Below are 27,358 nucleotides of genomic sequence, written 5' to 3' on the forward strand. Positions count from 1 at the left end.
ATAAACTTCTGCTTTAAAAAAAACGTAAAACTGTTGAAGTTGACTTTGATGATTCATTAATTATCCTTTTTGGGTGTTGATCGAAAAACAAAGTCAAACATATAATTTAAAACAAATAATAGATTATTACAATATTTGTTTTGATTGTGATAACTTTGATAATTGAATTACTATTATTAAGTTTATTTATTTATTTTATTTATATATATTTTTTTTTAAAATGGTGGTGGTTATCTTGAGTTTAATCTTAATATTATTAATAAAGTAATAGTTAAATTTAATATTACTTAAAAGTTAATGATATATTTATTATAACAATCAATTGATTGTTGTTTAAATTCTTAAAAAAAATGTTAATCTGATTCGAGTCGTTTTATTGTTTATGCATAAACTATAAAATATATATATATCAAATTGTTTAGTATGATAAGATTGACTCATAGATCAATCATTTCAAGTGGTAATATAAACTACTTTAAAAGAAATCACAACTACCTCTTTAGATCATTCGTTTCAAAATGTCCAATAAATAACGATGCTCTTAAATCATCATATGATCCTGTAACTATCAATATGTTCACTTTAATCACCACAGTTACAAAGCTAACATTAACTTTTATGATTAAGGTGATCGTTGAATCTGATAAATATAAATGGTGGGAAGATAATCATTTATTTAAACCAAGAGAAGCAACCATCAAAAGAAATGATGATGATAATGATGATAGTGGTTCAAATAGATATTCTATGGTATTACCACCACCAAATGTTACTGGTTCTTTACATATTGGACATGCTCTGACAACTACGATCGAAGATGCACTCGTTCGTTTCAAGAGAATGTCTGGCTATGAGACATTGTGGATTCCTGGTTTGGATCATAGTGGTATCGCTACGCAGGTAGTCGTCGAGAAGGAGTTGAAATCCAAACAGAATCTAACACGACACCAGCTAGGCAGAGAGAAATTCTTGGCAGAGGTTCACAAGTGGACCGACAAATACTCGGAGAATATCAATAATCAATTGAGAAAGACCGGTGCGTCACTCGATTGGAGTAGATCGGTGTTCACTCTAGACAAACAACGTTCAGAAGCAGTGGAGACTGCATTCCTGCATTTCTACAGATCCGGTCTGGTCTATCGTGCGACGCGACTTGTCAATTGGTGTCCGGAGCTGCGTAGTGTCATCTCTGATATCGAGGTCGACCACGAGTCATTCGAGAAACCAAGACACTACAAGATAAAGTCACGTGCTAAATCCTATGAGTTTGGTGTAATTCATGATATTGCTTATCGTGTTGCCAAAGATACCGCTGATAATAATAATAATCAAGAGTCACTCATTGTCAGTACAACTCGACCAGAGACACTGTTTGGTGATACTGCGATTGCTGTGCATCCTGACGACAAGAGATATCAACATCTTCGTGGAAAGAGTGTGGTTCATCCATTCACAGGCGAGTTACTACCGATAGTTTTCGATTCTATTTTGGTCGATCCGACTTTGGGTTCAGGTGCAGTAAAGGTTACACCAGCACACGACTTTAATGACTATGAGTGTGGTAAACGTCATCAACTGCCATCGCTTAGTATTATGAATGAAGACGGTAAGCTGAATCAGAATGTACCTTTGGAATTCCAAGGAGTAGACAGATTGGATGCTCGTGAGCTAGTCATAAAGAAGTTGAAGGAGATGAATCTCTACATTGCCAAGAAACCACATCCTACAACTCTATCAATTTGCTCTAGAACCGGTGATATCATCGAACCTGTTCTTCGACCACAGTGGTATGTCAATTGTCAACAACTAGGTAAACAAGCATTGGAATTAGTAGAGTCTGGTAAAATTCAAATAGTTCCACTGCAATACAAAGATAATTGGTCAAGATGGTTGTCAAACATCCAAGATTGGTGTATTTCTCGTCAGTTATGGTGGGGTCATCCTATTCCCGCTTACAAAGTAATATTGAATAACCAATCAACGGCAGAGGATCAAGAGAAATGGGTTGTTGGTGAATCGATTCAGGTCGCAATGGAATCCGCAATGAAAGAGTACAATCTAGCTCGTGATTCATTTACTTTGGAGAGAGACGAAGATGTACTGGATACTTGGTTTTCCTCTGGTTTGTTCCCTATTTCGGCTTTAGGTTGGCCATCACAAAACAAAGATACTGTTGTTGATCTATCGAAATTCTATCCTCTCGATGTCATGGAAACCGGTTCCGATATTCTGTTCTTCTGGGTTGCTCGTATGGTTATGATGTGTACAGCGATCACTGGAGTAGCACCATTTAAAACCATTCTACTGCATCCGTTGATTCGTGATTCACAAGGTCGTAAGATGTCCAAGAGTCTTGGTAATGTGATAGATCCACTTCACGTCATCAATGGAGTGTCTCTTGAACAACTGAAGGAAGGCGTAACCAACTCTAATCTCAGTGAGAACGAGAAGACCACTGCTATCAAAGGATTAACCAAGGAGTTCCCACAAGGAATTCCAAAATGCGGTACCGATTCATTGAGAATTGCTCTAAGTCAATTCCCAATCGCTGGCAAAGATATTAATCTTGATATGTCGAGAATTATTGGTCAACGTCTTTTCTGTAATAAGATTTGGAATGCCTCTAAACTAGTGCTCATGTATACCAATAACATCGTATCAAAGAACTCATTCATCTATCAAAATCAAATACAATCGACTGATCAACTACCATTTAGAATGGATTCAATCTCGATTATCGATATGTGGATATTGAAAAAGTTGGCGTCATTGGTACAACTTGTCAAGGAATCGTATGATAGCCACAACTTGTCACAGGCATCGCAATCTCTCTATTCATTCTTCCAATATGAATACTGTGATTTCTATCTTGAGATGTCAAAGCTGGCACTAAATCGAAAAGAAAGAAGATTGAACAACGCAGACACACCAATAATTATGCTCAACACACTCGAATGTTTCCTCAGACTTTTGCATCCATTTATGCCATATCTAACCGAGGACATATGGCAACGTCTACCCAAGCTCGAAACAGAACCAATTTCCATTATGATTGCCAATTATCCACTACCAACACATTATCACCATCAATTACTTTTATCTACAAACATTGAATCAATTGTTAATGTAAGTATAACAATCCTCGAAAACTAATAACAAAAATTTTAATCTTTTTATCTAATCTTTTTTTTTTTTTTTTTTTACCAGTTAATTCAAAGTACAATTCATTCAACTCGTTCAATTAGAACATCACATAATATTACCAATCAAATCAAAATCAATCTTATTGTACAAATTCAACAATCAGAACAATCAGATAGTATAATAAGTTCATTTAAACAACTAGAGGAAGAGATATCTAAGCTTTTGAATTGTCAGATGACATTGACCACCGATGCTGTAACTACCGGTGACGGTTTGACTATCAAGCATATCGTATCTGAGGAATGTACACTTTGGATTCAATATGAAAGACCAAAGAGTGAACAACAAGATCTTAGTGCACTACTCAACAAAAAGAACAAACTTGTCGAGTCGATCAAAGATCTTGAAGAAGCAGTATTAAATCCAATGTTTAAGCAAAGAGTACCTGAAGCAGTACAGAAATCTAAATTAACCAAGCTTAGTCAATGGAAAGAAGAATTGGTACAATTAGAAATAACTATAAAACAAAATAGTAGTTAAATAACTTAAAAAATAATAATAATAAACTATACTTTATTATCCAATTCCAATTTCTCAGCTAAAACAATACAAAAATGAGCACCAAGCGATAGATCAACTAATTGATGATCGGTTGGGAATGTAAAGAGTTTAGGTTCTTGAGTAACTGTGAAAAAGAGATTTCCTGAGAGTTCACGGTCCAATTTAAATGAACGATTGGGCCATACAAATAGTTTGTTATTTGCTTTGGTATCGGCCTCACCTACCTCGTTGGAATCTGTTACTACTTTTTCTTTTGGTGCCAGTATTACACCGGAATGAGTTGTACTTGTCGCTATCTTTATAATTCTATGATCTTTAAACTCTGGGAAATCGATTTGCTTTGGAGTTTGATCGGTTGTACTCCATTGGTAGAGCTTATGGTCGTTGGTAAGCGCAAGTGTTTGGTTGTCACCGGCTGCAACCTGAATGACAAGACCACCATCTGGAATAGTGATTTTGTTGATCTTTTCAGTTGCAATCGCTGCCAGTGATTCCATGCAATGCTGATTGAATGGTGTGTAGTAAACATCGTCTTTGAGATCTTTCTTCAATTCACCGACTCCCCACTGATAGACATCACCTTTCTTGTCGACAGCAGCAGAGTGGAATGCACCACTTGCTAACAAAGAGACATCGATATCCGATAGTAGATCGGCTCTGGTAGGTATTACAACTAGTTTGTCTTGCATGGAGTTTGACACTGCCAACTGACCTTCGGTGGAACGGCCACACGACAATACCATGCCTTTGTCCGTGAGGAAATGAGTGTGAAAGAAACCACCCGATATCTGCACAATATTGAATGTCGAAAGCGATTGAATCAGTGACGGTGTTTGAATGTTATAGATACTACCAATACCCATTTGACCATGATTGTTATTACCCCAAGTATAGATATGATTGGCTCCTGATTTTGGTTCCTTTGTCAGAGCAAATGAATTCCATCCACCAATGGCAACATCAATAACACTGTTCTTTGGAAAAGAGTTCTTTACAGAGAAAGGACAACTCTCTATGAAATTAGGGAATATACTGGTATTGGATCCATATTTATGACCGATTTGAAAATGAAAGTTTGCTCCCCATGTTAACATATCATAATCATCTATAACAATTAAACATTGTCAATTAATTAGTTAATATATATTTTATATAGTTTTCTTTAAATACATACTTGTTAATATAGCGCTATGTAATAATGAAGATTGTAATGAATTTACAGATTGATTCGATAGTGTTTCAACAAATGTAAAGTTTGTTTCAGATTTACAATCCGATAGACCTAGTTGACCTTGATTATTATTTCCTATAGAATACACAGCTGTTGGTTTGAAATTTACATTTTCATTGTTACTATTGTTGTTGTTGTTGTTATTGTTTATTGCATTTCTATTTAATGCTGTTTGTAAAGGTGGAGGTGGTTTACTCCATCTAAATCCCTAAACAATATTAATAGTGTGATAAAAATTTGATTAATATTGATATTTAAATCACTATCCAAGTATAATACATACAGTTGTTAACTTTGATTTAGAAGATTTCAAAGTATTACTTAAACTTTCAATCTTTACAGTGGGATCATCTTCAACCTCTTGACCAAACCACTTTTTGAAAAAAGAAATATATCTTTTAGTTTCACACTGTTGAACAACACTATTATAAATAATACTTTTATTTATATTACTATTAATATTATAAACATATTTATTTATTCTTAGCATTTTTAAATAATATCAATCAAATGCATAAATTTGTCATCATGCATTTTCAAATTTTAAAAAATAATTAATAATGATTAATTAAATAGAAAGTATTAAAATTTATTTTTTACAAAGTAATATACATTTTAGTATTATATATATATATATATTAAATGATATATTAATATAGTATAATTGAATTTGGTTGATCGAAATTAATAGTTGGTTGTGGAAGAGGAGGTGGAGGAAGAATCTGATGCTGTAGTCAATACTTGACCTCCTGTTGTTGATATATGTCCAGATGTCGTTCCTATTGAACCTGAAGTTGAAATACCTCTACCTGTGAGACTACCGGTGGTTGTCATAATATTATTCTTATATACCTCATTACCTGTTGTGGTAACACCATTGTTTATGGTTGTCGAAACCGTTGATATCATACCAGCACCTGTTGTAGTCGAAGATTGACCAGAATATGTTGTAGAGGAGGTAGATGTTTTTGATGTTGTTGTTCCTGTAGTAGTAGTAGTAGTATGAATAGAAGTAGATGCTGTTGTTGTAGATGTTGTTGTTGTTGTACGAGAGGTGGTAGAGGTGGTTGTTGAATGAGCAGAAGCAGTAGTGCCTGATATTGCACTCGTTGGATAAGAAGTGGTATAGGGTGACGTTGTCGATTCTCCACTCGTTGGATAGCCACTCGATGAATCACCGGACGATGTTGACGATCCAGAGTCTGACATTGGACATGCCAAATAACTAGATATATCTATTACATATTTACAGGTTATTGGTTGTGAAACTCTTTCGAGCTTAGTGGCGGATTCAGAGCATCGCAATCTAATCACGGTCGATCTCATAGGATACATACCACACTCTGTGCCATGTTTATATTCTATTTGACCTCCTCTATTACCATCGTCTATAGGTTTTTGTCGTTGTTGTTGTTGTTTTTGTTTTGTAAATAAATAATGTTGTTGGTGACTAATAACTTTTGTTATATCAATCATATTTACCTAATGGTCTAAAAACACTGTCTTCAATTTGACCACCATTAAACGCAGGTGCTGGTGAAATTGTATCGGAAATACAAATACCACTACCAGGGAATTTATTCATGCATGATTTCGGTGATTGACATATATTGATATAGAAATAAAATGAATCTATTGAACCTACATACTCTGTCATTGATATTCTATTTATTATTATTATTATTATTATTGTAATATTTGTTAATTCAATCTATATTTATTATTTGATAGCATGTAAATATACTTACAGTGGTGTGAAATCATAGAGTAGATTATTGGTATGTAATGTACAACCTTGACCACCGACCAATGTAACCAACAACAACAATTGTGATAAAATTAAAATTGATATCAGTTTCATATTGTTGTATTATTATTATTTTGGTAAGTTGATATGTTCCATATTAGATATAGATTAATTTCCTATTAGCAATGTGAACGATTTTTGAAGCCTCATGTTTCAGAATTTTTTTTTATGCTACGAAAAGTATCTAAAGACAACCCCAAAAACATAAAAATGTAAAAACACTTGACCACGTAAGTAATTAACTTGATTTTTTTTTTTTATTAACTTTTATTAAAAATAAAAGTTAAAAAAATTAAAATATTATTATTTTATTTGATTATTTTATATAAATATAAATTGATTGAGGACTCCCAATTGATAGAGCCAAGTGAAAAGTTATGGTATCGACTTCTGTGATGTGGTTCTCTTAGTCTTTGGTCTCGTTGGTTCTGTAAATCAACTGAATATCTGATTTACCATAACCAGGTTTGACTAGTTGAATTTTTGTTGGTCTTAAATCAATTGGCTTCGTTAAAATCGTAAGTGAATACTCTACTATATCCAATGAATCGGTATTTCCATCTTTTCTATCTTTATCGTCGTCTTTATGTTTATCTTTTCTATGATGTTTATCTTTTTTCTCTTTTTTATCTGCATCGTCTTTGCAATCTAATCTTTCCTTATTATTGATACTCTTTGCTTTTGATGGTTCATTGCTATTCCATATTATTTTGGTTGATAACGATGAAGATGATTTTGTTGATGGATTGATATAGACTGGTAAATTGAGTGCTCTATTGAGTGAACTTAACGCACTCTTTAGCCACTCTCTAACTTCAACCACAGAGTAAGTTCCATACTCGAATACGCCCCAACTTCCTGTTGCTCCATTATTGGTATCCAAATTGAAAACCGCTAGTTTTGAAATGGTGATGTATTGGTCGGCCAACATCTGATTGACTTGTTTAATCTTGTCTTGGAGTTCAAGAGATCCACTAGTATGAAGTGCACTAGTTGTGAAATACATGATGGATCTCACCGAATCTTGTCTCCAACCAATGGTTTCATTTTGATTCTTAATAGCCGCGATAACTGGTGACACTGGATCTACTTTATTACAGTTGGGATTGGAAACATAGAAATCATGGAATATAGATTGATCCAGAGCCCTGTTTGTAAGGTGACCGATTTTCATTATAGGTGAATAAGAATCTTCTGGATTGAACGATTCATCGGCATCGCAATTGGCATCGCTATTAAAGTAGCCCAAGCCAAACTGTGTGTCTGGAAACACTGTTGATGTCAACAATAAGAATCTTTCAAAACCACGGTAAATCTCCAAAAGTACATCATCCGATGGCATTGCCAAATCAAATAATAAATAGATATCCAATTTTTTCTTGGCGTGTCTCTCTGCACTTTCATATTTATCCCATTTGTCGTCGTTCTTCTTTTTTTTCTTATCTTTGTTATTACTGTAGGGTGATTGCAATTGGATATATGGTGATTGTTTAAATGTAATGGTAGTGACAATCTCTGAATCCTCTGGTGACACAACAATTTGTTGGATCACAGGTGTCAAGTAGCTGTTCTCTGTTTCGCCAAACGATGCTAATTCGTAAGACAAAGATAAAGATGGAGAAGTAGTAGATTTTCGGTGGTGTTTACCACAGTGATTTCTACTATCAATCGATAGTTGACAATTCTCTCCATACCAATTGTCAGGACAATCACATAGCATTGTTACATTATTGAAAACACCTCCATTCTCGCAATCTTTAACAGCGATTGGTTTACACTGATCACCTTGATATCCAACAAGACAATTCAGACACATTGAATCAGGAGCGAATCCTTCTCTGCACAAACAAAAGTCGTCTGAAGTCGAATTGTAATCCATATTCAAATCACCATTATTACATGCATAATTTGCTAAATTTATTTGTTATATATATTAGATATTAATTTGTCAGTTTTGAAATAATTTGAGAATTTAATTACTAACATACTTGCAACGATATCAAAATGTATCACTTGAGAATAAAAACTGAATGGTAGTAATGATGATTTAACTGCAACTACAACACTATAGACACCTGCTTGGTAAGAATATGGTGCCCACTCTAGTATGACTGAAACAACATGATTGTTATGTATTTCTTTCGAAATCTTGACACCATCTGGATGTTTGGCTACTGAGATATCTAATCTATCGAATGGGAGTAACAGCTTGGTGGTTACAGAGTATTGCCATGTAGTTGTACTTCCAACCGGACAATCTACTGTAGTTGCTTCAGAAGGTGTTGGATATATAAAATATGGTTGATTCCATATTAACAATTTTAAAACAATAACTATCACCAAAAATAAAATAGTAACAATCTTTAAAAACATTTATTACTTATAAATATATTTAATAATATAAAAATTAAAAAGTAAATAAATTTTAAAGGTTTTAAATGTTTTTAAAGATATTTTTTTTTGTTGAAATTAAATTTAATTTTGTGTTGGGATTTAGCCCAAAAAAAAAATGGGTTTTAAAACCACTTGACAGTGCGAGAAAAAGATAATTAACAGAGAACAACACAAATGATTATGATTCCTAATAAACAATATTGTTTGTCATTTAGACTTTATAAATTACTAAAATGATTGATACATTTATTTGTTTTGACTATCAAAAAGAAAACAACAATTATGTTCTTTTGTTTTTTCTTTCATCTTGCACTGCCCAAACTTTTAAATAGATTTACATATTGTATTGATGTGTGTAGTTCAGAGTAGTTTCGCGGCAGTGCTGGAAATGCACTGAAATCGTATGAGGTTTGTACTTGATCTGCTGGGAATCCCAGGTTTCCACTGATAAACTCTGAGAGTAGTTTCGTTGCGTTGAATGGTGATGTAGATGTAACAGAGCAAGCTGTATACTCAACTTCAACTGCAATAGCTTTTACATCTGCATTTAAAACTATTGGTCCGATTCTAATGATAAAGTCACCTATTTCATATTTGTTACCCTATTTGTTTGTAATTTATAAATGTAAATTGATTAGTTAGTTGAGGCCAGTTATAGCGTAAACAACAATAATAAAGATTAAACATAACAATCAACTTACGGATATCTCATGTGTTTGTCTCTTTTTATAACTGTTGGTTTTCTCCAAGATCGATACAACTTCACGATCTGCTTCGACAACTGTGTACTGACTAACCATATAACTCTTTTTTATCTTTTCATCAAAGGTTAGAAGATGAAACTCTCTGGGTGCATTAGGCGAACCATCAGGCAGTCTCTCTAGATATAATGAACATGATATAGACCACGGTGATACTCTAATACCTCCAAGAAATTCAATCTTTTTTTCAAGTTCTTTTATATTATCACCTTTAAATATACTGTATAATTATATTAGTATTGATTTAGTATTATCTTTTTTAGTTCATAAATCAAATTTACCATTTGTATCCCATTGTCTTGTCATTTGTTTAGAAAAACATTGTTTTAATAAATGTTATTCTATTATTTTTAAACTAACCATTTTAATGAGATTCAATATCAAAGAAGTTCGGGGAAGTCATTTTATTGAATCTACTTTGAAATATATAAAAGTTAAAAATAAAAATAAAAATAAAAATAAATTAAAAAATAATTATACTAAAAATTATAAAAAATATCCTAAATAATATAATGCGTTGTTGGTCTAGTGGCAGAATTCTTGCCTACCAAGCAGGAGACCCGGGTTCGATTCCCGGACAACGCATTAAATAACTTTGAAATTTAAATGCCCGGATGCGGAGACAACAATAATGTTTGTTTTATATGTTCTCTCTGCCTGTTTATCTAATAGTATTCTATTCAATAGCAATATCTCACTTCTTGATGAGACTATATATAATATATAAAAATAAAAACTTGTCGGTTAATACCAAAACTATCAATTTGTTGGATTATCACTGCTAATAAAACTCTATCAAAAATAAAATTTGAGGAGGAGTATAAGATTGATTGGTCATTATTTTCAAAGAATTTATTAATATATGTCTTATTTTAATATATAGCTGTATTGAGTATTTGATTGTTCATCGATATTTGATTTAATTTCTATCTTATTTATTTATTATTACATGTAATTAATATGAAAGACGAATATATGTTAAGAAGAAATGTTAACATCCTTACTGTACTTAACACGGAGTAATAAGGATGAGAATGAGTGAATACTTAATCAGATGAGATTAAATTTATTTAGTATAGTAGCTGTTGCCGTTGGTGGATCTATATTGTAACTTAGCTAATCTGTAGATTGAATATATAGTCAAAGATCTAACAATTATCATATTTAAAATTAAATAAATAAAAAGATTGTGTTCCCAAGGAAATAAAGTGAAAGCCCTTCACATGTTGCAAGAAGTATATATCACAACCAATGTTTTGCCCTGTCAACAAGAATGTGTTCCCAATCTATCTACAACATTCACTCTCATATTAATATCGTTCTAACACCAAAATCCAGACCTAAGAAATAGGTATATTTGTGGTATAGAAATCATACAGGAAAATAAATTGTATAGAGCAAATTAAAATAATCAGAAAATTTATTAATCAATTTTTAAAAAAAAAATATAATAATAAATCAAACGATAGTTTTTAAGTTTAATACTAAGATAGATCAATAGTATATTGATTTATTTCTTTTAAGGATAACATATATACATAAATAGTGTAATTCTATTTTTTTAGTTTTCTATTTTTTAAAACAGGTGACTTGATAAATATTATTAATATAATAACATTTTAGAAGCAAATAAATGATAGAATAGGTATAATCTAAAGATAAAATTATATTATTACAAAAAAAAAAATTGATTTTTTAATTTGTTACTGATATAAAAATAATTATAGAATTTAATAATTCAAACAATAGTTTATATTTAAGTGAAACCTTTTCCATCTTTTATTTTCTTCTAAAAATAATTATAAAAATTTCTTCTCCATGTCACCTGCTCTAAAATAGAAAACTAAAAAACTAGAATTACTCTATTTATTGAAGTAGATGATCATATTTCTTAAATATTCTAAATCATTTAATCTTTTAATACTATCACAACATAGTTTTCATCAACCAATGAATCAGCATTGATTCATCTAATCTCTATAATTAAATCATTAATTTTTAGATCAACTCAATTGGAGGTCATATCATTTTGACTATAAATGGTTATCACTTGGAGATCATTAGAAAGATGAATTGGATCAAAATATTAAGAATATGCAATTTACAATATATTAAAACTTCATCCTATATTTTGAAACACACTTCGAGATCTATAATCCAAAATACTCTAGAAAATCAACATATGTTCATCAATAGTTCTAATTTTTAAATCTTTGTCTTGATATTCTGATTGATATATACAATAATGATAATGGAAAAAAATAAATATAAATATTCTTTTTTTTCTTTGAAAATGATTTGAATTTATAAAAAAATTGAGACATTTTTAACTTTTTTAAAAAAATAAAAAAACAAACAAAAATTATTTGTGCAATATTTCTGAAGTAATAAAATACTTTTTCTTTTTATAGATATAAATTTATTTTCTTAAAAATCAAATAATAGGATTAAGCTATACATAGTTTATGATTATTTGATTCAAATTGTTTCATAAAGATTCATTGGGTTTTTGTCTGTAAAAAGGTGTCATTTCATATCATTTTTAACAGTATTTAAGAGCTCTTTTGAGTTTATAATGAATGTCATCTAGTATATATATTTATCTCATGAATACCCAAGAATTTTAAAAAACATTCAGGTCCTGATCGGTTGTTTGTATATCACATTTAGTTATGTATTCATTTTAAGTACAAATATTATGTGTTTTCGAATATTGATGACAAGTGAGATGTCTTGTATAGTTATCGAATATACTAAAATTAGTTAAACAAAATTATTTATTAGTAGATTTATATCATACTCTAAAATTTCTATAAAAACTGGGAATCTAGAGCTTAAGATTGTTTGTCTATGTATCTGATTCCATATTAAATTAAATCGAGTAAAGATTGAATTTGAATCTACCATTTTCAACTTAATGATAGAATATTAGTTGTTCTATAATCGGAAATTCCTTTAAAGAATAACTTTCTTTATACTATACTCTCCTTGTTTTATTTTCGTTTCATCTGTTTAATTACTTTTCTAAAAAACAATATATTTGTTTATGTAAAATCAGTTAAAAAACTTTTCATTTTAAATATGAAGAAGAGTCTATAAAGTTTTTTTTGTATTATTTCTGAAAGTAATTCCTTAATCCTTTATTAGTCTTCTAATAATGATATTGATGTATCATTTTAAAAATGTATTGATATCCTTTTTTTCAATGATTTAATTGTTTTTTATTTTAAATATAATTGTAATCTTTTAAATACATACTCTTTTTATACAAATAGTATTTGTGTTCTGTGTTGAGTTTGTTTTTGTTTAGTTTTTCTTGAGTCTTGAAACAGAATTCTATATTAAACCAACTTCTTGTTCCATTCAGTATTCCAAATCAAGTATTCCAAAAATGTATTTTCTTTCTGTTAATATTTTGCTGGGTATCATTCTTTTATATTATATATTTAAATATTTCAAAATAAATTTAAAAGTACTAATAATTTATCCTTAAAAAGATATATTTGATCCACGTCGTACGATATCCCTAAAAGAACTGTTGTATGAACTTTACCATTTCTAGATTGTATATCTAGTAATTCTAACTATTAAATTTCCATTTTTTTTTTTTTGTTTTTTTCAAAAAAGATTTGTTGACTCATGATCAGTCAACAAATTGCAGGTATTGATATTAACCTGCTAGTTCCTGTTTTATATTATATTTACATTCTCACACAGGCCAATAAAATATTATTATTATTATTATTGTTTATTGTTATTATAATAAGTTGAGTAGTATTAGGATAGAATAGATCTAACAGTAGCTGCATGTTGATGAACAACAGTATAAAGTGGTGGCACGTAGTTGGAAGGATTTAGATTCCAATCAGATTTAAATTTACGCGTTATTGCAGAGCAATCGACAGTGATTCCTTGGGAGATAGAATAAGCGATTGTGAAGTTAAGCTTGTGGTAATTGGCATCGATTAATTTGGTGTAATGGGTGACTGCTCTCTTGAGGGTATTTTCCAGCTTGTAATGGGTACCATCACCAAACATTTCACAGGATAGCGCCTGCCATAACGAAATGTAAGATAGCAGCAGCAAGATGGGTGAAGTGGACAGTAGAACGAATAGGACCGTCGAACTTGATGCACGAGTGCTTCCAATTACGAAGTCTATAGTTACAGTACTTGTGGTATATATGTTTGACAAAGGAAAGGAACTGCTGTGAAACTACATTCCTGCATTTGAAGAAGAAATGCTCATGTGGGTTGCAGAGTTCAGTGAAGGTGTCACCCCAGAACTCACAGTGCGCTTGTGGTTGATGGGGAAGGTGTGAGAGTACAGCCAGAATATGCTGTTACGTAGCATAGGCGCTTTGACCTTGGATATATGCAGGAACTGAGAAGTGATTGTTTCTAAAATCCATCCAAGACGAATGGAACAGTTTGAAGGATGGTGAAGAAGTTGGATTAGTAAATTTATTGGCACAATCAAGCATGGATGACCAAGTTTTGAAGTAGCCAAATGAGTTGCTTCTACTTAACAACAGGAATCTATTAAAAACCCATATCTTATAAACAGCAGAACGAAGAGATAGATCCCACAAATTCAGACCACCATCATTCCAGTGAAAGCAAGACCTGTCCAAAGACATCAAAGCGGTGAACTTTGTTTTGGCATCAGGTGCACTGGTGAAGAACCAAGCAATAAGTCTGTTGACAAGCTTGATTTGGTCAGGTGTGGGTGATTCAAGATAGAAGTGATAGAAGAGCATGGGAAGCACATAAGATTTAATGATAGTTGATTTCGCTCTAAGAGTATAAACTTTGTACTTATATAGAGCTAGGTTTGCTTTAATGAGATTGATTATACTTGCCAGTTTGGAGCAGTGACCATCCGGGTTGAAGTTGACACCTAAGTATCTTTCGGGTAAGGTGGAGACAGGGAACGGAAGGTTGGCAGTGGAAGTGTTACCGAGTGGAATGATAACCGATTTACTAGAGTTAACATCCGCAGAGGTGGATAGCTTGAACAAGTTAAACCAGTGGATGACTCTATGCAGTTCATCCAAGGTCCTGGAGAAGGCACCAGTGTCATCAGCGAACATGAGCAACTTGATTCCACTCCGGGGACTCGTACGTCTAAAAAAATGATTTAAACCCCTATCTCACACATTGTTGGCATGTTTTTTATAAAAATAATTGAAAAAAGCACCTATATTTGGAAAAACGTAGTAGGTACTTTTGAACCCCAAGCAAGATTCTCATCCTCACTGAAAAACAAAAAAAATTTGGCAGTTGTGTGGTCACCCACAATTTTTTTTTTAATTTTTTTTTTTTTTTTTTTTTAATTTTTTTTTTAATTGTTACCTGTATACAGAATATATTATATTATTCTAGTTATGATTTTTTTTTTAAAAGATGGAAAACTATATGTTTAAGTTTAAGTTGGAGCAACCAGAGTCTACCAAAGAAAATGATAACAAGAAGTGTGTATTCAATGATGAGGAAATTGAAATAATAAATGATAACCCAAGAGATCACGTTTCGGTTGATTATGGCTTAAATATTTTGTTCGAAGTGATTGAAAATGAAAATAATTATATTAGTAGTATTAGTAGTAGTAGTAGTGGTAGTAGTAGTAGTATTAAATAGTAATAGTTCAGTTTCTAAAATAAATACATACCACGTTAATAGTGTTGAATTCAAGTGTGAGCATTGTTTATATTCTTATGGTGAATTGACCAAACTAAATAGGCACAAGAGAGAAAAGCACCCCAATGAAATGAAAAAGTCACATTGGGAGCAACCACTCCAAGTGAATGCAGATATAAATTCGAAGCAGTGTTGTCATAACAACTGTCAAGTAAAAGTGACTCTATCAAACTATGCAAGCATCTGAAAACCAAACATCCTTGTTGGGAAACGAATAATAAACTGGAATTAGACGAAATCACATGTTAAGGGTGCAAAAACAATTGGATAATCAGATCAAAAGAGAGAGAAATAACCTTGCTGTGTCTACTCCTGTTTGACATCTTAATAGATTTATTGTTTTCAGTGTGTTTACCTATTTATTTACAAAAAAAAAAAAGTTAGAATTAATATACTAGTTATATATAAGTTTTCAAAGTATTTGAAGGTATTGGTGGATTGACATTTAATCAAATTGACATGTGTTTGGATCGATATTTACAACAAAAGAATCTATTTGTAGAAGTAAGAAGTTATTAAGAACTCTTGACTGTAATACTACAGAAAGAGATGATGAATATTTGGATAAGGTATTCGAATTGGAGTTGTGCTTTGATGGTGATATATGTAGTCGAAATATCAATCGCCAAATGGAAATCAACAAACATCAGATTGGAAATCAACAACATTAAGAATATACTAGATGATATTATGAACCAAAAATGTGATGATATTAAGAACATAACATTCAACGATAATTTAATCGCTTTTTTGGAAATACATTCACAAAACAAACTAACACATCCAGTCATATTTCAGAAAGTAGTTGAAGAAGACTATAGGAGATTTAAAAGAGAAGAAGAGAGAATTAAACAAATGAAAAGGAAGATACAGCAAGATAGGAAACAAGATAAGCAACAAGACAAGAAACAAGATAAACAGCAAGATAAGAAACAAGATAAGAAGATACAACATAAGAAGCAAAACAAGAAACAAGATAAACAACAAAACAAGAAACAAGATAAGAAACAAGACAAGAAACAAGATAAGAAGATACAATATAAGAAGCAAAACAAGAAACAAAAAAATAAAACAAAATATTTAGTTATTTTTTAATATTATTCTTACTTTTTTAAAGTTCTTTTATTGTGAACTCTGTTCATCTTTTAATCTATCCATATTTGCTGAACTTGTTGTTCCTGATATGCTTTAAATTTTTAATATTTGATATATTATCGTATAATCGATCAAAATAGATGTTAATGTGATGTAATTTTTTTTTCAAATTTTTTTTCAAATTTTTTTTCAAATTTTTTTTCATTTTTTTTCATTTTTTATTATTCCAAATTTGTAAAAACTGAAATAAGTGGGGTACGACTTTCTGAAGTGCTTTCGAGCGGTAGATACTTCAATACAAATCTCTTTTGTTCAAGTTTGAACCCCATCAAGATTCTCAGTGTTGTTTTTTCAAATTTTTTTTACTCTCACACCTTCCCCATCAACATTTTAAAGAGTACAGCCGGAATATGCTGTTACGTAGTAGCTTTGACCTTGGATATATGCAGGGACTGAGATTGGAAATTGCGCGCTTTATGGGATAGTTTTTTAAAAACTTATCGACACCTGCAGGATTCGAACCTGCGCCCCCGAAGGGAATTGATTTCTAGTCAATCGCCGTAACCACTTGGCTAAGGTGTCATTTGGATGATGATAGGAAAATCCAACTTAAGTTTCCATTTGGGAGTTTTTATATCATTTCCTGGAAAGCACCCCAACTCTGTTAAAACGAGTCTTGATCCGTGTTTATGTTAGTTGATTACAAACTGTCGATCCAATCACATCAACATTTCCATTCATACATCTGAAAGGTCCCTCCACCAGTAGTGTATTTTCTCTTCAAAAAAAAAAGTTGATTTACATTAACAAAAAAGCTCCTATCACCTTAACAACTAGGTAAATGTGAGATGGTGATCAAATTTTGAAAAGAAATTAGCTTCTACTCCAAGAATCAAAAAGAAAAATTAAAAAATTGTTTCTCTTTTCATCTTGTTATATATAAGAAATGAATTAATTTTTTTATTTTACAATTTTATTTTATCTCTTTTCTCTGTGAAGATAGTGTAAGCAAAGATATACCAAACCAAAGAATGCAATTGCAAAAGCTGATACGATAACCAAATCTATACCTTTTCTGGCATCTTCCATTCCGAATTGTTCGAGGAAATCTTTTCCAGTTGGACACTGTGGCAATCCACAATCCATCTTGGTATTTTCAAATTCGTTGGCCATCATCGCTTGGAATGAGTAGTAGATAAAATTAATATATCTTAACCAACCAAATGATTTAGGAAGACTGTCAATGGTAACAAAGAAACCGGCAAACAACTGGTAGACAGTGGTGACACCTGCACCGATGGCAAACGAAGAGTCAACCTGGATAGTCAGACACGAAATAAATAGCATAAAGAAATCACCTGCGAAATGAGCCAACACCAAAATTGCCATAGCAAAGAAATAATTATCGACTCCATTGTTTAGGTCGGCAAACCAGTAGGCTATTGTTCCAAGAATGAATGCAGTGATAATACAAGCCAGACACTCGAAAAACATCATGGCTAAATAGTAGGGAAGAGTATGATAGAGACGTGCTGCTCTCTCGGCGTTGAAAAGAGTACGTTTGGAAATGAACAAACTGATGGAACAAAATGGTTGGAGAACCATGTTAATGACTAAATAGAACAAAACTGCTGCTCTGCTTTGCATTCCTTTAGCAGTGTAAGAGAGATTGGCAAAACAAGCACCGAAAAGCAGACCTACAAAAGCAGCCACAACAAAACGGATGATGGAATTCGATGGATTACGAAGAAAATCGCGACCAGTACGCTTCCACAACACCAAGAATTGAGTGAACAACCCATTGTTGTAGGCGGAACTATATTTCTTTGGTCCACGACTGGCTCCGACATCTGCTCCAAGTCTGGCGTTGACTTCTGCAACCTGTGCTGAATAACTGTCGGCTAGACGGTCACCAACTTCATTGGCACGACCATTCTCCTTGATTTGCGTAACCGCATCCAATATATAGTCTGCTGGATTCGTTTGTTCTGGGAAAGGATAACCGAGATCGACGAAATGATTGACTGGATCGGATCCATAGTAAACCAATCGACCTTCACTCAAAACCAGCACCTTGGTAAAGAGACGATAGATCTCAGAACGTGGCTGATGAATTGTGCAGATGACAGTTACATTTTTGTCCTGTGTCAGCTCGACTAGTGTTTTCATTACGGCCATGGCAGAGGTTGTATCGAGACCGGATGTCGGTTCGTCTAGCAACATAATCGACGGAGAAGTGACCAATCCACATCCAATGGTGACACGACGCTTCTCACCACCGGACAAACCTCTTACGTGAATTCCACCTGGCAACATTCCACCTATTTTCATATCGGCACGATGAGTTAGTCCGATTTGTTCCAACACTGATTGAATACGCTCTTCCTTTTCACGGTTGGTCCATGACGATGGCAATTTCAAATCTGCATAGAATCTGAGTGTTTCACGTACGGTAATAGTTGGTAACAAGATGTCCTCTTGGACGACGTAGGAACAAAGACGCTTGTACTCTTCATCGAATGGCTCACCATTAATTAAAACGGTACCTGTGATATCTCCGCTCTCCTTACGATTAGCCAGAATGTCCAATAATGTTGTCTTACCAGATCCTGATGGACCGAAAACAGCTACCAATTCTCCTGGTGAAACTGTTCCATTTATATTCTTGAGGAGCTGCATTTTTTTCTTCTTGTGGGTGACCTCATAGGAGAGATCTTGAAATGTCAGAGTGACCGACTTTCTCAACTCTCTCTGTGACTTTGATTTTTTAATCTTGACATTTTCTGAATCTACTCCAGACATTTCAATGGTATGATTTATTTTCCATATTTTATTTTTTTTATGATATTGGTAAAATAATCTAATACTACTACAATATTTTATTTGTTAATTTATTTACACTGCAAAAATATAATAAATCTAATAATAAGGATATAATACAAATATAATATTACAAATAATAAATAATAACAATGTGTTGACTATTGTAAAATTGAATGGATTGAACTGGATTCAAATCTCACACCTCTCAAAGTAGAGTTTCTGTATGTTGAGTGTATTTTGTTTATTTTTATTTTCTATTTTTTTCTTGTTTGTGGTATTGATAGACACAAAAGGGCTATGGTGTTTGTTTTCCTCAACAGCTAAACAATTTTTTATTAATAGTTTGGTGGTAGGCTTTTCACAATTTTTCTGATGATAAATTTACACAAGATGTGGTTGTGGTAGCATTTTGCAAGAAAGATTTTAAAATAGATGACCATAAAATTTTTATGAAAACTGTTTGACATAGATATTTTTGTTTTACAAAATCAATGCATTTTAAAAAAATTTGCTATTTTTCGATCAAAAAAAATAAACCAAAGGTGACCACCCAAACCGGTTTTGTGGTAACAATTTTTTTCATCACAAAAAGTTCAACACTGGTTAGCAAATTTTTGAAAAATTTTACAATAAAATAATCCATCTCTCTTAAAGTTGTTAAAAACTTTATCATTTTGAAGATTGCAAATTTCTCTCTTTATTTTATTGGTCCAAATCCTATTTTCGATTTTGTTTTTGTTGATGTTGATTTTTATCTTGTCGAAAAGGCGCCACATTGACATTTACCTTATTGGTTGTTGTCACTTGTTGTGTTCCACTATTGAAATAACAGTAAATTGGACATATCAAACTCTGAATTATTGTTATACTTTTCTCGGGTAGTTTTACTCTACATTGATCCCCACCATATCCAAATACACCTAACAAACAATTCCAGGTTCAATATTATTATTATAATAATAATTTTTTTTTTAAAGCTACTTTGTATAACTTACAACCAGGAAAACAAGGACAAAGTTTACTTGATGACGATGAAGATGATGAATAGTCAACATTTTTCTTTTCTCCATGTAAATGTCTTTGATTTATACTCGGTGTAGCAAAACAATAGTTTAGCAGCAGTAATAGCAGTAATAGTGATATTGGGATTGAATTTATTTTTAATTTCATCATCTATTCGATAAAATAACTCTCTACCTTTTTTTTTAAATCTTTTACTACTATAACTATTTTATTGACAAAAAACAAATGATAAAATTTTAATAATGTGTGTTGAAAATAAATTGATTTATTTGATCATTTTATTTGCAAATATAACTATTAATATTTCATAGTATTTTTTTTTTAAAAAAACGGGGTTTAAACTTCGTTACTTCTTTTCTTACTTGTCAATCAACTAGTTGATTTCTTTGTCTATATTAGGAATGGACTGAAATTAAAGTAAGTGACGGAGTGTTGCAATATGAACAAAATAAATTGAAAAGAGAGTGCGGCGTGATCATGGTCATTTCATTAACAAAAACATGCATAATTTTATTAAAATCTATTTTTTTTTTTACGATTTTTTTTTTTTTTTTTGATAATTTTATTAATGTTCAAGATAAATGATGAACCAATTTTGTAAAAATAAATAATAAACTACACATCTTCACAAATAACATCACACCTCACTCATTACTTTACACTCTTTTTTAAATATCTACATATATTTAGTGTATTGTTTAGACAACAAGTTAGTTAATCCTCGATTTGTTACAAATACTTACATTTATATCAACATTTAAAATTCAATACAAACAATAATTAATCATGTCTTGGACACTTGATGTTGATCGTGGTAGACAAACTTGGAGATACTCAAAAGAGGTCAATCCAAACCCAAAGCCAGTGGATGTACATCTCCTAAATCTTCAGGAGCCTGTATGTATTTGTTTGAAGCAAAAGATAGAAATAGAACAACAACAACAACTAATAAACTAAATTAAATTAATTATTAATTACTTAGGGTACATTCTGTCCAAAAGGTTGTAATATGACACCAGCAAAATCACCACAGGAATCAATTACCAAAGCTGTTCAATATTTTACACAGGTTCAAACTGAAGATGGTCATTGGGCAGGTGACTATGGTGGACCGATGTTTTTGTTGCCAGGTCTCGTCATCACTTGTTATGTCACTGGCTACAAGCTACCAGAACCACACGTACAAGAGATCATCCGTTATCTCTTGAACCGTCAGAATCCAAAGGATGGCGGTTGGGGATTGCACATTGAAGCACATTCCGACATCTTTGGTACCGCTCTTCAGTATGTCTCGCTGCGTCTTCTCGGATTGCCAGTTGATCACCCAGGTGTAGAGCGTGCCAGAAAGTTCCTTCGCGACAACGGTGGTGCAACCGGTATTCCATCGTGGGGTAAGTTCTGGTTAGCAACACTCAACGTCTATTCCTGGGATGGCTTGAATCCAATCCCCATTGAATTTTGGTTGCTCCCTTATTCCGTTCCCATTTGTCCGGGTCGTTGGTGGTGCCATTGCCGTATGGTATACCTCCCAATGTCTTATTTATACGCACGTCGTACAACAGCTGCAGAAACCCCTTTGATTCGTGAGCTCCGTAAAGAACTCTACGTCACACCCTACTCTGAAATCAATTGGCCAGCTCAACGCGATCATATCAACAAGTTGGACATGTACGCACCACACTCTTACTTGTTGAAGAGTGTCAACGGTGCGCTTAATCTCTACGAACGTATGCATTCCAAATGGTTGCGTGATAAAGCAATCGATTTCACATTCGATCACATTCGTTTCGAAGATGAACAAACCAAGTACATAGATATCGGACCGGTCAACAAGACATTGAATATGTTGGTGGTATGGGATCGTGAAGGACAATCACCCAATTTCTTCAAGCATGCCGATCGTCTCTATGATTATCTTTGGTTAGCATCGGACGGAATGAAAATGCAGGGATACAACGGTTCACAACTGTGGGACACTGCATTCACTATCCAGGCATTCGTAGAGTCGGGAATCTCGCATCAATTCCCAGAGGCAATGCGTATGGCCAATCATTATCTCGACATCACACAGGTGCCTGACAATGCACCCGACGGTTATTTCCGTCATATCTCCAAAGGAGCATGGCCATTCTCAACAGTGGATCACGGTTGGCCAATTTCTGACTGCACAGCCGAGGGAATCAAAGCAGCACTCGCCCTCCGTTCACTTCCAAACATCGTTCCAATCTCGTTGGATCGTGTAGCCGAGGGTGTAAACGTGATTCTCTCACTTCAAAACAGCGATGGTGGATGGGCATCCTACGAGAACAAACGTGGACCAAATTGGTTGGAGTTGTTCAACCCATCTGAAGTCTTCCAAAACATCATGATTGACTATAGTTATGTTGAATGCTCTGCCGCTTGTATCCAAGCAATGTCATCATTCTTGAAGCATGCACCGGAGCACCCTCGCGCCCGTGAGATTCGTCGTTCTATTGATCGTGGTATCAAATTCATCAAGTCGATTCAGAGGGACGATGGTTCATGGCTTGGATCATGGGGTATCTGCTTCACCTATGGTACATGGTTCGGTGTTGAAGGTTTGGTTGCAAGCGGTGAACCACTCAACTCACCACACCTAGTGAAAGCATGCAAATTCCTCATTTCCAAGCAGCGTGAGGACGGTGGTTGGGGAGAGTCGTTCCGTTCCAACGTCACCAAGAACTACGTACAACACGAGCAATCACAGATAGTCAACACCGGTTGGGCATTACTCTCGTTGATGGCAGCCAAGTATCCAGATCGTGAACCAATAGAGCGTGGTATCAAATATTTGATCTCCAAGCAGTATCCAAACGGTGACTTCCCACAAGAATCAATCATCGGTGTATTTAATTTCAATTGTATGATCAGTTATTCGAATTACAAGAATATCTTCCCACTTTGGGCAATTTCAAGATACAACAATATCTACTTAAAATCTAAAATTTAAATCAAAAAAAAATAAAATAAAATGATCTAAAATTATTATTTTATTTATTTTTTTAAAAAAAAGAATAAATAATATTTGTTGTTTAAAATCTGTTATTCTTTATTTGTATTGTTATTATTTTTATATTTAATAAATCATATAATTAAAAATCACACACACACACACATCATAAATTATTATTATTTTATTTTTAAATTAAAAAAATGATAGCACAAATTAAAGAGAAATATTAAAAAAGTGTTCTGTTACATCATCAAAATAGAAAGAATGATTATCTTTTATTCAATGAGAAAATGACATTGGATACCCACACCAATAACAACAATTGGATATTAGATAGTTCAAAAATCATTATTACTTCTTTAAGATTCATTGATTATTACTATCAATTGGATTATTCTTTAATTTTTAGATTAAATGATCCTTTTTACTCCATACCCATCAGTATGTCAATATTTATTTATTTTAATATAATATATATTAAATTATAATTTTTTAATTAAATATCTTTAAATAGATACTACCTTTTATTGATTTTTGTTATTTAATTTATAAACATATATTTTTATTCATTTTTGAATCTATATTTATTTTATTCATTTATTTAGATAAAGAGAGAAAAGAAAATATATTTTTTTTTTAAAAAGAAATATATAGAAAATGATTTGGAAAACTAAAAATCTAATATATATATTATTAATTTATATTAGTTTAAATTTAATATATGTAGATGCAAAAGGTATTGTTGAAAATAAAATAAATAATTACTATTCTAATTTTTTCTAACAAACACTTAAAGAAAATGATATTTTTGATTCATTTACTAAAAATATGCCAAGATATAATTTGGCTAGACAAAAAGTATCGAGTGAATTCAATTTGGATAATAAGAACTATGTAGAGTCTTTAATAGTTTTAAGTTTTCCAGGTATAATTACTGCTGTAGTTGTGTTAATAGTTGGATGTATTGTCATGGTCATGAGAAGTTACATCAGTTGTACCAAAGCTCCAAAGGAACCAGAGCTTCCACCAGGTGTTGTATTTGACGACGTTGCCACTTTTGATACCAACTCTATGTTGGATTTCGAATATAAGTATCCTAAATCTTATAAATCTCCTGCTTGTCTTAGACTAGTAAAATTTTTCTTATTTTTAATTATTGTAACTACTTTGTAAGTTGAAAAACAACAAATATTTGAAATAGTGAAAACATTAATATTAATGTTATCTTTATAAAAAATTAGGGTTGGAGCCATATTAGGATTGACATCAAATAGTTTAGTTAGTAAAGAGGTGAATGGATTTTTCTCTACAATTGAAAAATCAACAAAGGAAGCAAGAGATGTTGTATATTTTGTAAAGGGAGGTTTGGCTGGTTCAGTTGATAATGCAGGCTCTGTTGTTGACAATTTGAATGCTCTGGTATCAGAGGTTAGCGATGCTTATCAATCATCAAGAAAGGCTAGAATCTGTGAATCCAACTTGAATACCTTGAGAGAAACCATTATTACTATGGGATACATCATTGCGATTCTTGCATGTGGATGTGGTGTATTTGGTGTTGTTAATGGAAAGTCTTGGTCATTTATGTTTCTTACCCAAATGGCATTGTTAACCATATGTGTCTCTCTTCTCGGTCTTGGTTTACATCTTCCTCTCTCTGCTGGTTCCGACGACTTGTGTTCCAATCTCAATCAATATGTCAATACACACCAACCATCTGTATGGATGTCCAATTGGTTGAATTGTACTTCCTCACCAGAGAGTATTGCTGCAGTCGACTATGCACAGGCCAATGTTAATAAACTGCTCGAACTGCTCAATACTTACACTCAAGAGTATCTACAACAGACCTATACAATGGAAAATATTGCAACTCTAAGAATTGCTGCGCTCAGAGCACAGCTACCAATTGAAGTGATTCCCCAATTTGATGCACTGTTTGATAAAGATTCTATCAAAGCAATTACATCGCTTCCTAAACTGATACAGATTGGTAACTGCAAGTATATATATGATTCTGTAAAGAAGATCAGGGACGACTACTGTGGCGATATCATTTCCAACGTAAACAAAATCATCTTTTCAGAGATTTTGATCGCTGCGATATGGGTGCCTGGTTTCATTTTTGCACTGATCTATTCGAAACAAAATGATGAAGACGATATCTCAACTGCCAATAGAAACAATAGAAATGATAACAACAACATGAGATCTCCCAACTTCCAATCATCATCACCACCACCACAAGAAATGGTGAACATGAACAACAATAATAATTAAAATAATAATAATAATAATAATAACATACATACCATTATGATAAAAAAAACCACCAACATCCATATAAATCAAAATTTTAAAATAAAAAAAACAATTAATATTATTTAAACAGCAGGTGACACCTCATCTCTCTACAATGAATATTACATTGTTGTTGTATTTGATTAACGTTTTTCTGTTTTATATTTGATTATAATTTTTTTTTTAATGTATTATCATTATTATAAACATAAAAAAAAAACAAATATTTTCAAAAGTGTGGTAACAATATTTTTAAATAAAAACTGTTTATTTTAATTTCAATCACCAAATTATGAGACACGTGATGTTATTTTACCCTCTTTGAAAGATTTCACAAAAATATTCTACACCAGTATGCTCTACTTTGACAAAAGACAATTAAAATTTAAAGGTGATTGTGTTTGTTGTATTAATAACTACTCACATTGATGTCATAATCAAACCACACTCACTAACCACCACACACCTAAATGTGATCTAAAGAATGAAATCTGTTAGAACAAACAATCAAATAATGAATTAATTAATAATAGAAATTGAATTCATGTTATTTAAAAGTTTCACAGCTTTTGTTATTGAATTATCATTCTTTGTTGTTTTAAAATCATCTAAACATATAATTTTTGTACCTTTATAAATATTAAACAATCATTTATTTAAAAATAGGTTGTATTATATTACTTTTCACATTGCACATAGTTTTGCAACTCTATTACCTTTAATCTCAAAAAATCAGATTAAGCTCTAATAATAACATCTTTGTTTTTTTTTAAAACAACACTTTTTATAAATAGTATTTGTGTTCAATTCAAATTCAATTCATTGTTTTTAATTATTTAAATATCTTAAAAATTTTTATTTATTTATATATTTCTATTAAAAAATGTCATTAGAACTTAAAAGAATACTTGAGGAAATCATAAAGATGAATCAAAAGTCTGACTATTCGGTGGAAGCATCCATCAGAAAGCTTTTTATTATGTGCGATATTACTATTATGGATTTTAATAAGAAAATTAATTATATAAAAGAGACTTACTCTATAAATCATACAAAGAAAGGTCAATCCAAACAACCTTTTTTAAATTCCGACAACAATAACATTCAAAATCAAAAGAAAAGTAATTTATCAAATAGTCGTTTCACAAAAAAGAAGAATCCCAATAGAAATAGTATTGGAATGGTAATTTATAATGTAACATTGGCGCCAAGTATGTATTTAATAAAAGATAAAACAACAATATTACAAACAATTAATATTTTTTTTTCTTTTCTAAAAATTGATTCAGTGATTCCATCTGTACTTGTGAGGGACAGTAAAACTAAAAATATTGTAACAAATAATATTTGTGCCTACCAATCTTTTATCGACCTGATTGATAGCCTCAAAGGATATCTGATGGGTGTCATTGTAGAATTGGATATGATTAAGAGTTATTATACACAAGTATCTACTTTTTTAGATACTTATCAAACACTTTAATAATTTAAATTTTATTTATTAAATTAAATAAACAACCGACTATTTATTTATTTATTTAAATC

The 27,358-nt window shown here is 32.0% G+C and overlaps 11 protein-coding genes and 2 non-coding genes across 13 annotated transcripts; 7 read left to right on the plus strand and 6 right to left on the minus strand.

Moving 5' to 3' along the window:
* Positions 1–423: 423 nt before the first annotated feature.
* On the plus strand, positions 424–3,661 carry PPL_06036 (uncharacterized protein; the record flags this gene model as incomplete). The annotated part of the gene is made up of 3 exons (XM_020576905.1): positions 424–3,126; positions 3,208–3,558; positions 3,656–3,661. The coding sequence occupies 3 exons, from the start codon at positions 424–426 to the stop codon at positions 3,659–3,661; spliced, it is 3,060 nt and encodes a 1,019-aa protein (XP_020433317.1).
* A 49-nt stretch (positions 3,662–3,710) lies between these two features.
* PPL_06037 (RCC1 domain-containing protein) lies at positions 3,711–5,550 on the minus strand (the record flags this gene model as incomplete). Its single annotated transcript, XM_020576906.1, has 4 exons — positions 3,711–4,810; positions 4,880–5,144; positions 5,220–5,358; positions 5,537–5,550. 4 exons carry the CDS (start codon positions 5,548–5,550, stop codon positions 3,711–3,713), a joined length of 1,518 nt encoding a protein of 505 aa, XP_020433318.1.
* Positions 5,551–5,620: 70 nt separating this feature from the next.
* Positions 5,621–6,797, minus strand: PPL_06038 (uncharacterized protein; the record flags this gene model as incomplete). The annotated part of the gene is made up of 3 exons (XM_020576907.1): positions 5,621–6,393; positions 6,419–6,600; positions 6,685–6,797. 3 exons carry the CDS (start codon positions 6,795–6,797, stop codon positions 5,621–5,623), a joined length of 1,068 nt encoding a protein of 355 aa, XP_020433319.1.
* Positions 6,798–7,149: 352 nt separating this feature from the next.
* Positions 7,150–10,204, minus strand: PPL_06039 (uncharacterized protein; the record flags this gene model as incomplete). Its single annotated transcript, XM_020576908.1, has 6 exons — positions 7,150–8,654; positions 8,732–9,104; positions 9,367–9,396; positions 9,476–9,739; positions 9,839–10,107; positions 10,180–10,204. 6 exons carry the CDS (start codon positions 10,202–10,204, stop codon positions 7,150–7,152), a joined length of 2,466 nt encoding a protein of 821 aa, XP_020433320.1.
* Positions 10,205–10,412: 208 nt separating this feature from the next.
* On the plus strand, positions 10,413–10,483 carry PPL_06040. The gene has a single exon. It is a non-coding gene; the product is annotated as a tRNA-Gly (tRNA).
* A 375-nt stretch (positions 10,484–10,858) lies between these two features.
* PPL_06041 (uncharacterized protein) lies at positions 10,859–12,315 on the plus strand (the record flags this gene model as incomplete). Its single annotated transcript, XM_020576909.1, has 4 exons — positions 10,859–10,917; positions 10,973–11,005; positions 11,085–11,133; positions 12,310–12,315. 4 exons carry the CDS (start codon positions 10,859–10,861, stop codon positions 12,313–12,315), a joined length of 147 nt encoding a protein of 48 aa, XP_020433321.1.
* A 266-nt stretch (positions 12,316–12,581) lies between these two features.
* PPL_06042 (uncharacterized protein) lies at positions 12,582–13,936 on the minus strand (the record flags this gene model as incomplete). Its single annotated transcript, XM_020576910.1, has 3 exons — positions 12,582–12,651; positions 12,699–12,811; positions 13,697–13,936. 3 exons carry the CDS (start codon positions 13,934–13,936, stop codon positions 12,582–12,584), a joined length of 423 nt encoding a protein of 140 aa, XP_020433322.1.
* Positions 13,937–15,303: 1,367 nt separating this feature from the next.
* Positions 15,304–16,789, plus strand: PPL_06043 (uncharacterized protein; the record flags this gene model as incomplete). The annotated part of the gene is made up of 3 exons (XM_020576911.1): positions 15,304–15,526; positions 16,118–16,680; positions 16,715–16,789. 3 exons carry the CDS (start codon positions 15,304–15,306, stop codon positions 16,787–16,789), a joined length of 861 nt encoding a protein of 286 aa, XP_020433323.1.
* Positions 16,790–17,082: 293 nt separating this feature from the next.
* On the minus strand, positions 17,083–19,371 carry abcG22 (ABC transporter G family protein; the record flags this gene model as incomplete). Its single annotated transcript, XM_020576912.1, has 3 exons — positions 17,083–17,164; positions 17,436–17,470; positions 17,713–19,371. The coding sequence occupies 3 exons, from the start codon at positions 19,369–19,371 to the stop codon at positions 17,083–17,085; spliced, it is 1,776 nt and encodes a 591-aa protein (XP_020433324.1).
* Positions 17,194–17,274, minus strand: PPL_06045. Its single transcript has one exon. It is a non-coding gene; the product is annotated as a tRNA-Ser (tRNA).
* A 1,953-nt stretch (positions 19,372–21,324) lies between the features above and the next one.
* Positions 21,325–23,509, plus strand: cas1 (terpene cyclase/mutase family protein; the record flags this gene model as incomplete). Its single annotated transcript, XM_020576913.1, has 2 exons — positions 21,325–21,408; positions 21,521–23,509. The coding sequence occupies 2 exons, from the start codon at positions 21,325–21,327 to the stop codon at positions 23,507–23,509; spliced, it is 2,073 nt and encodes a 690-aa protein (XP_020433325.1).
* Positions 23,510–24,340: 831 nt separating this feature from the next.
* PPL_06047 (uncharacterized protein) lies at positions 24,341–26,512 on the plus strand (the record flags this gene model as incomplete). The annotated part of the gene is made up of 4 exons (XM_020576914.1): positions 24,341–24,681; positions 24,754–25,505; positions 25,905–25,948; positions 26,480–26,512. 4 exons carry the CDS (start codon positions 24,341–24,343, stop codon positions 26,510–26,512), a joined length of 1,170 nt encoding a protein of 389 aa, XP_020433326.1.
* Positions 26,513–26,696: 184 nt separating this feature from the next.
* PPL_06048 (uncharacterized protein) lies at positions 26,697–27,296 on the plus strand (the record flags this gene model as incomplete). Its single annotated transcript, XM_020576915.1, has 2 exons — positions 26,697–27,024; positions 27,277–27,296. The coding sequence occupies 2 exons, from the start codon at positions 26,697–26,699 to the stop codon at positions 27,294–27,296; spliced, it is 348 nt and encodes a 115-aa protein (XP_020433327.1).
* Positions 27,297–27,358: the final 62 nt, after the last annotated feature.

Source organism: Heterostelium album (assembly GCF_000004825.1).
Source record: "Heterostelium album PN500 unplaced genomic scaffold PPL_contig13, whole genome shotgun sequence".
In the NCBI taxonomy this organism is placed as follows: domain Eukaryota; phylum Evosea; class Eumycetozoa; order Acytosteliales; family Acytosteliaceae; genus Heterostelium; species Heterostelium album.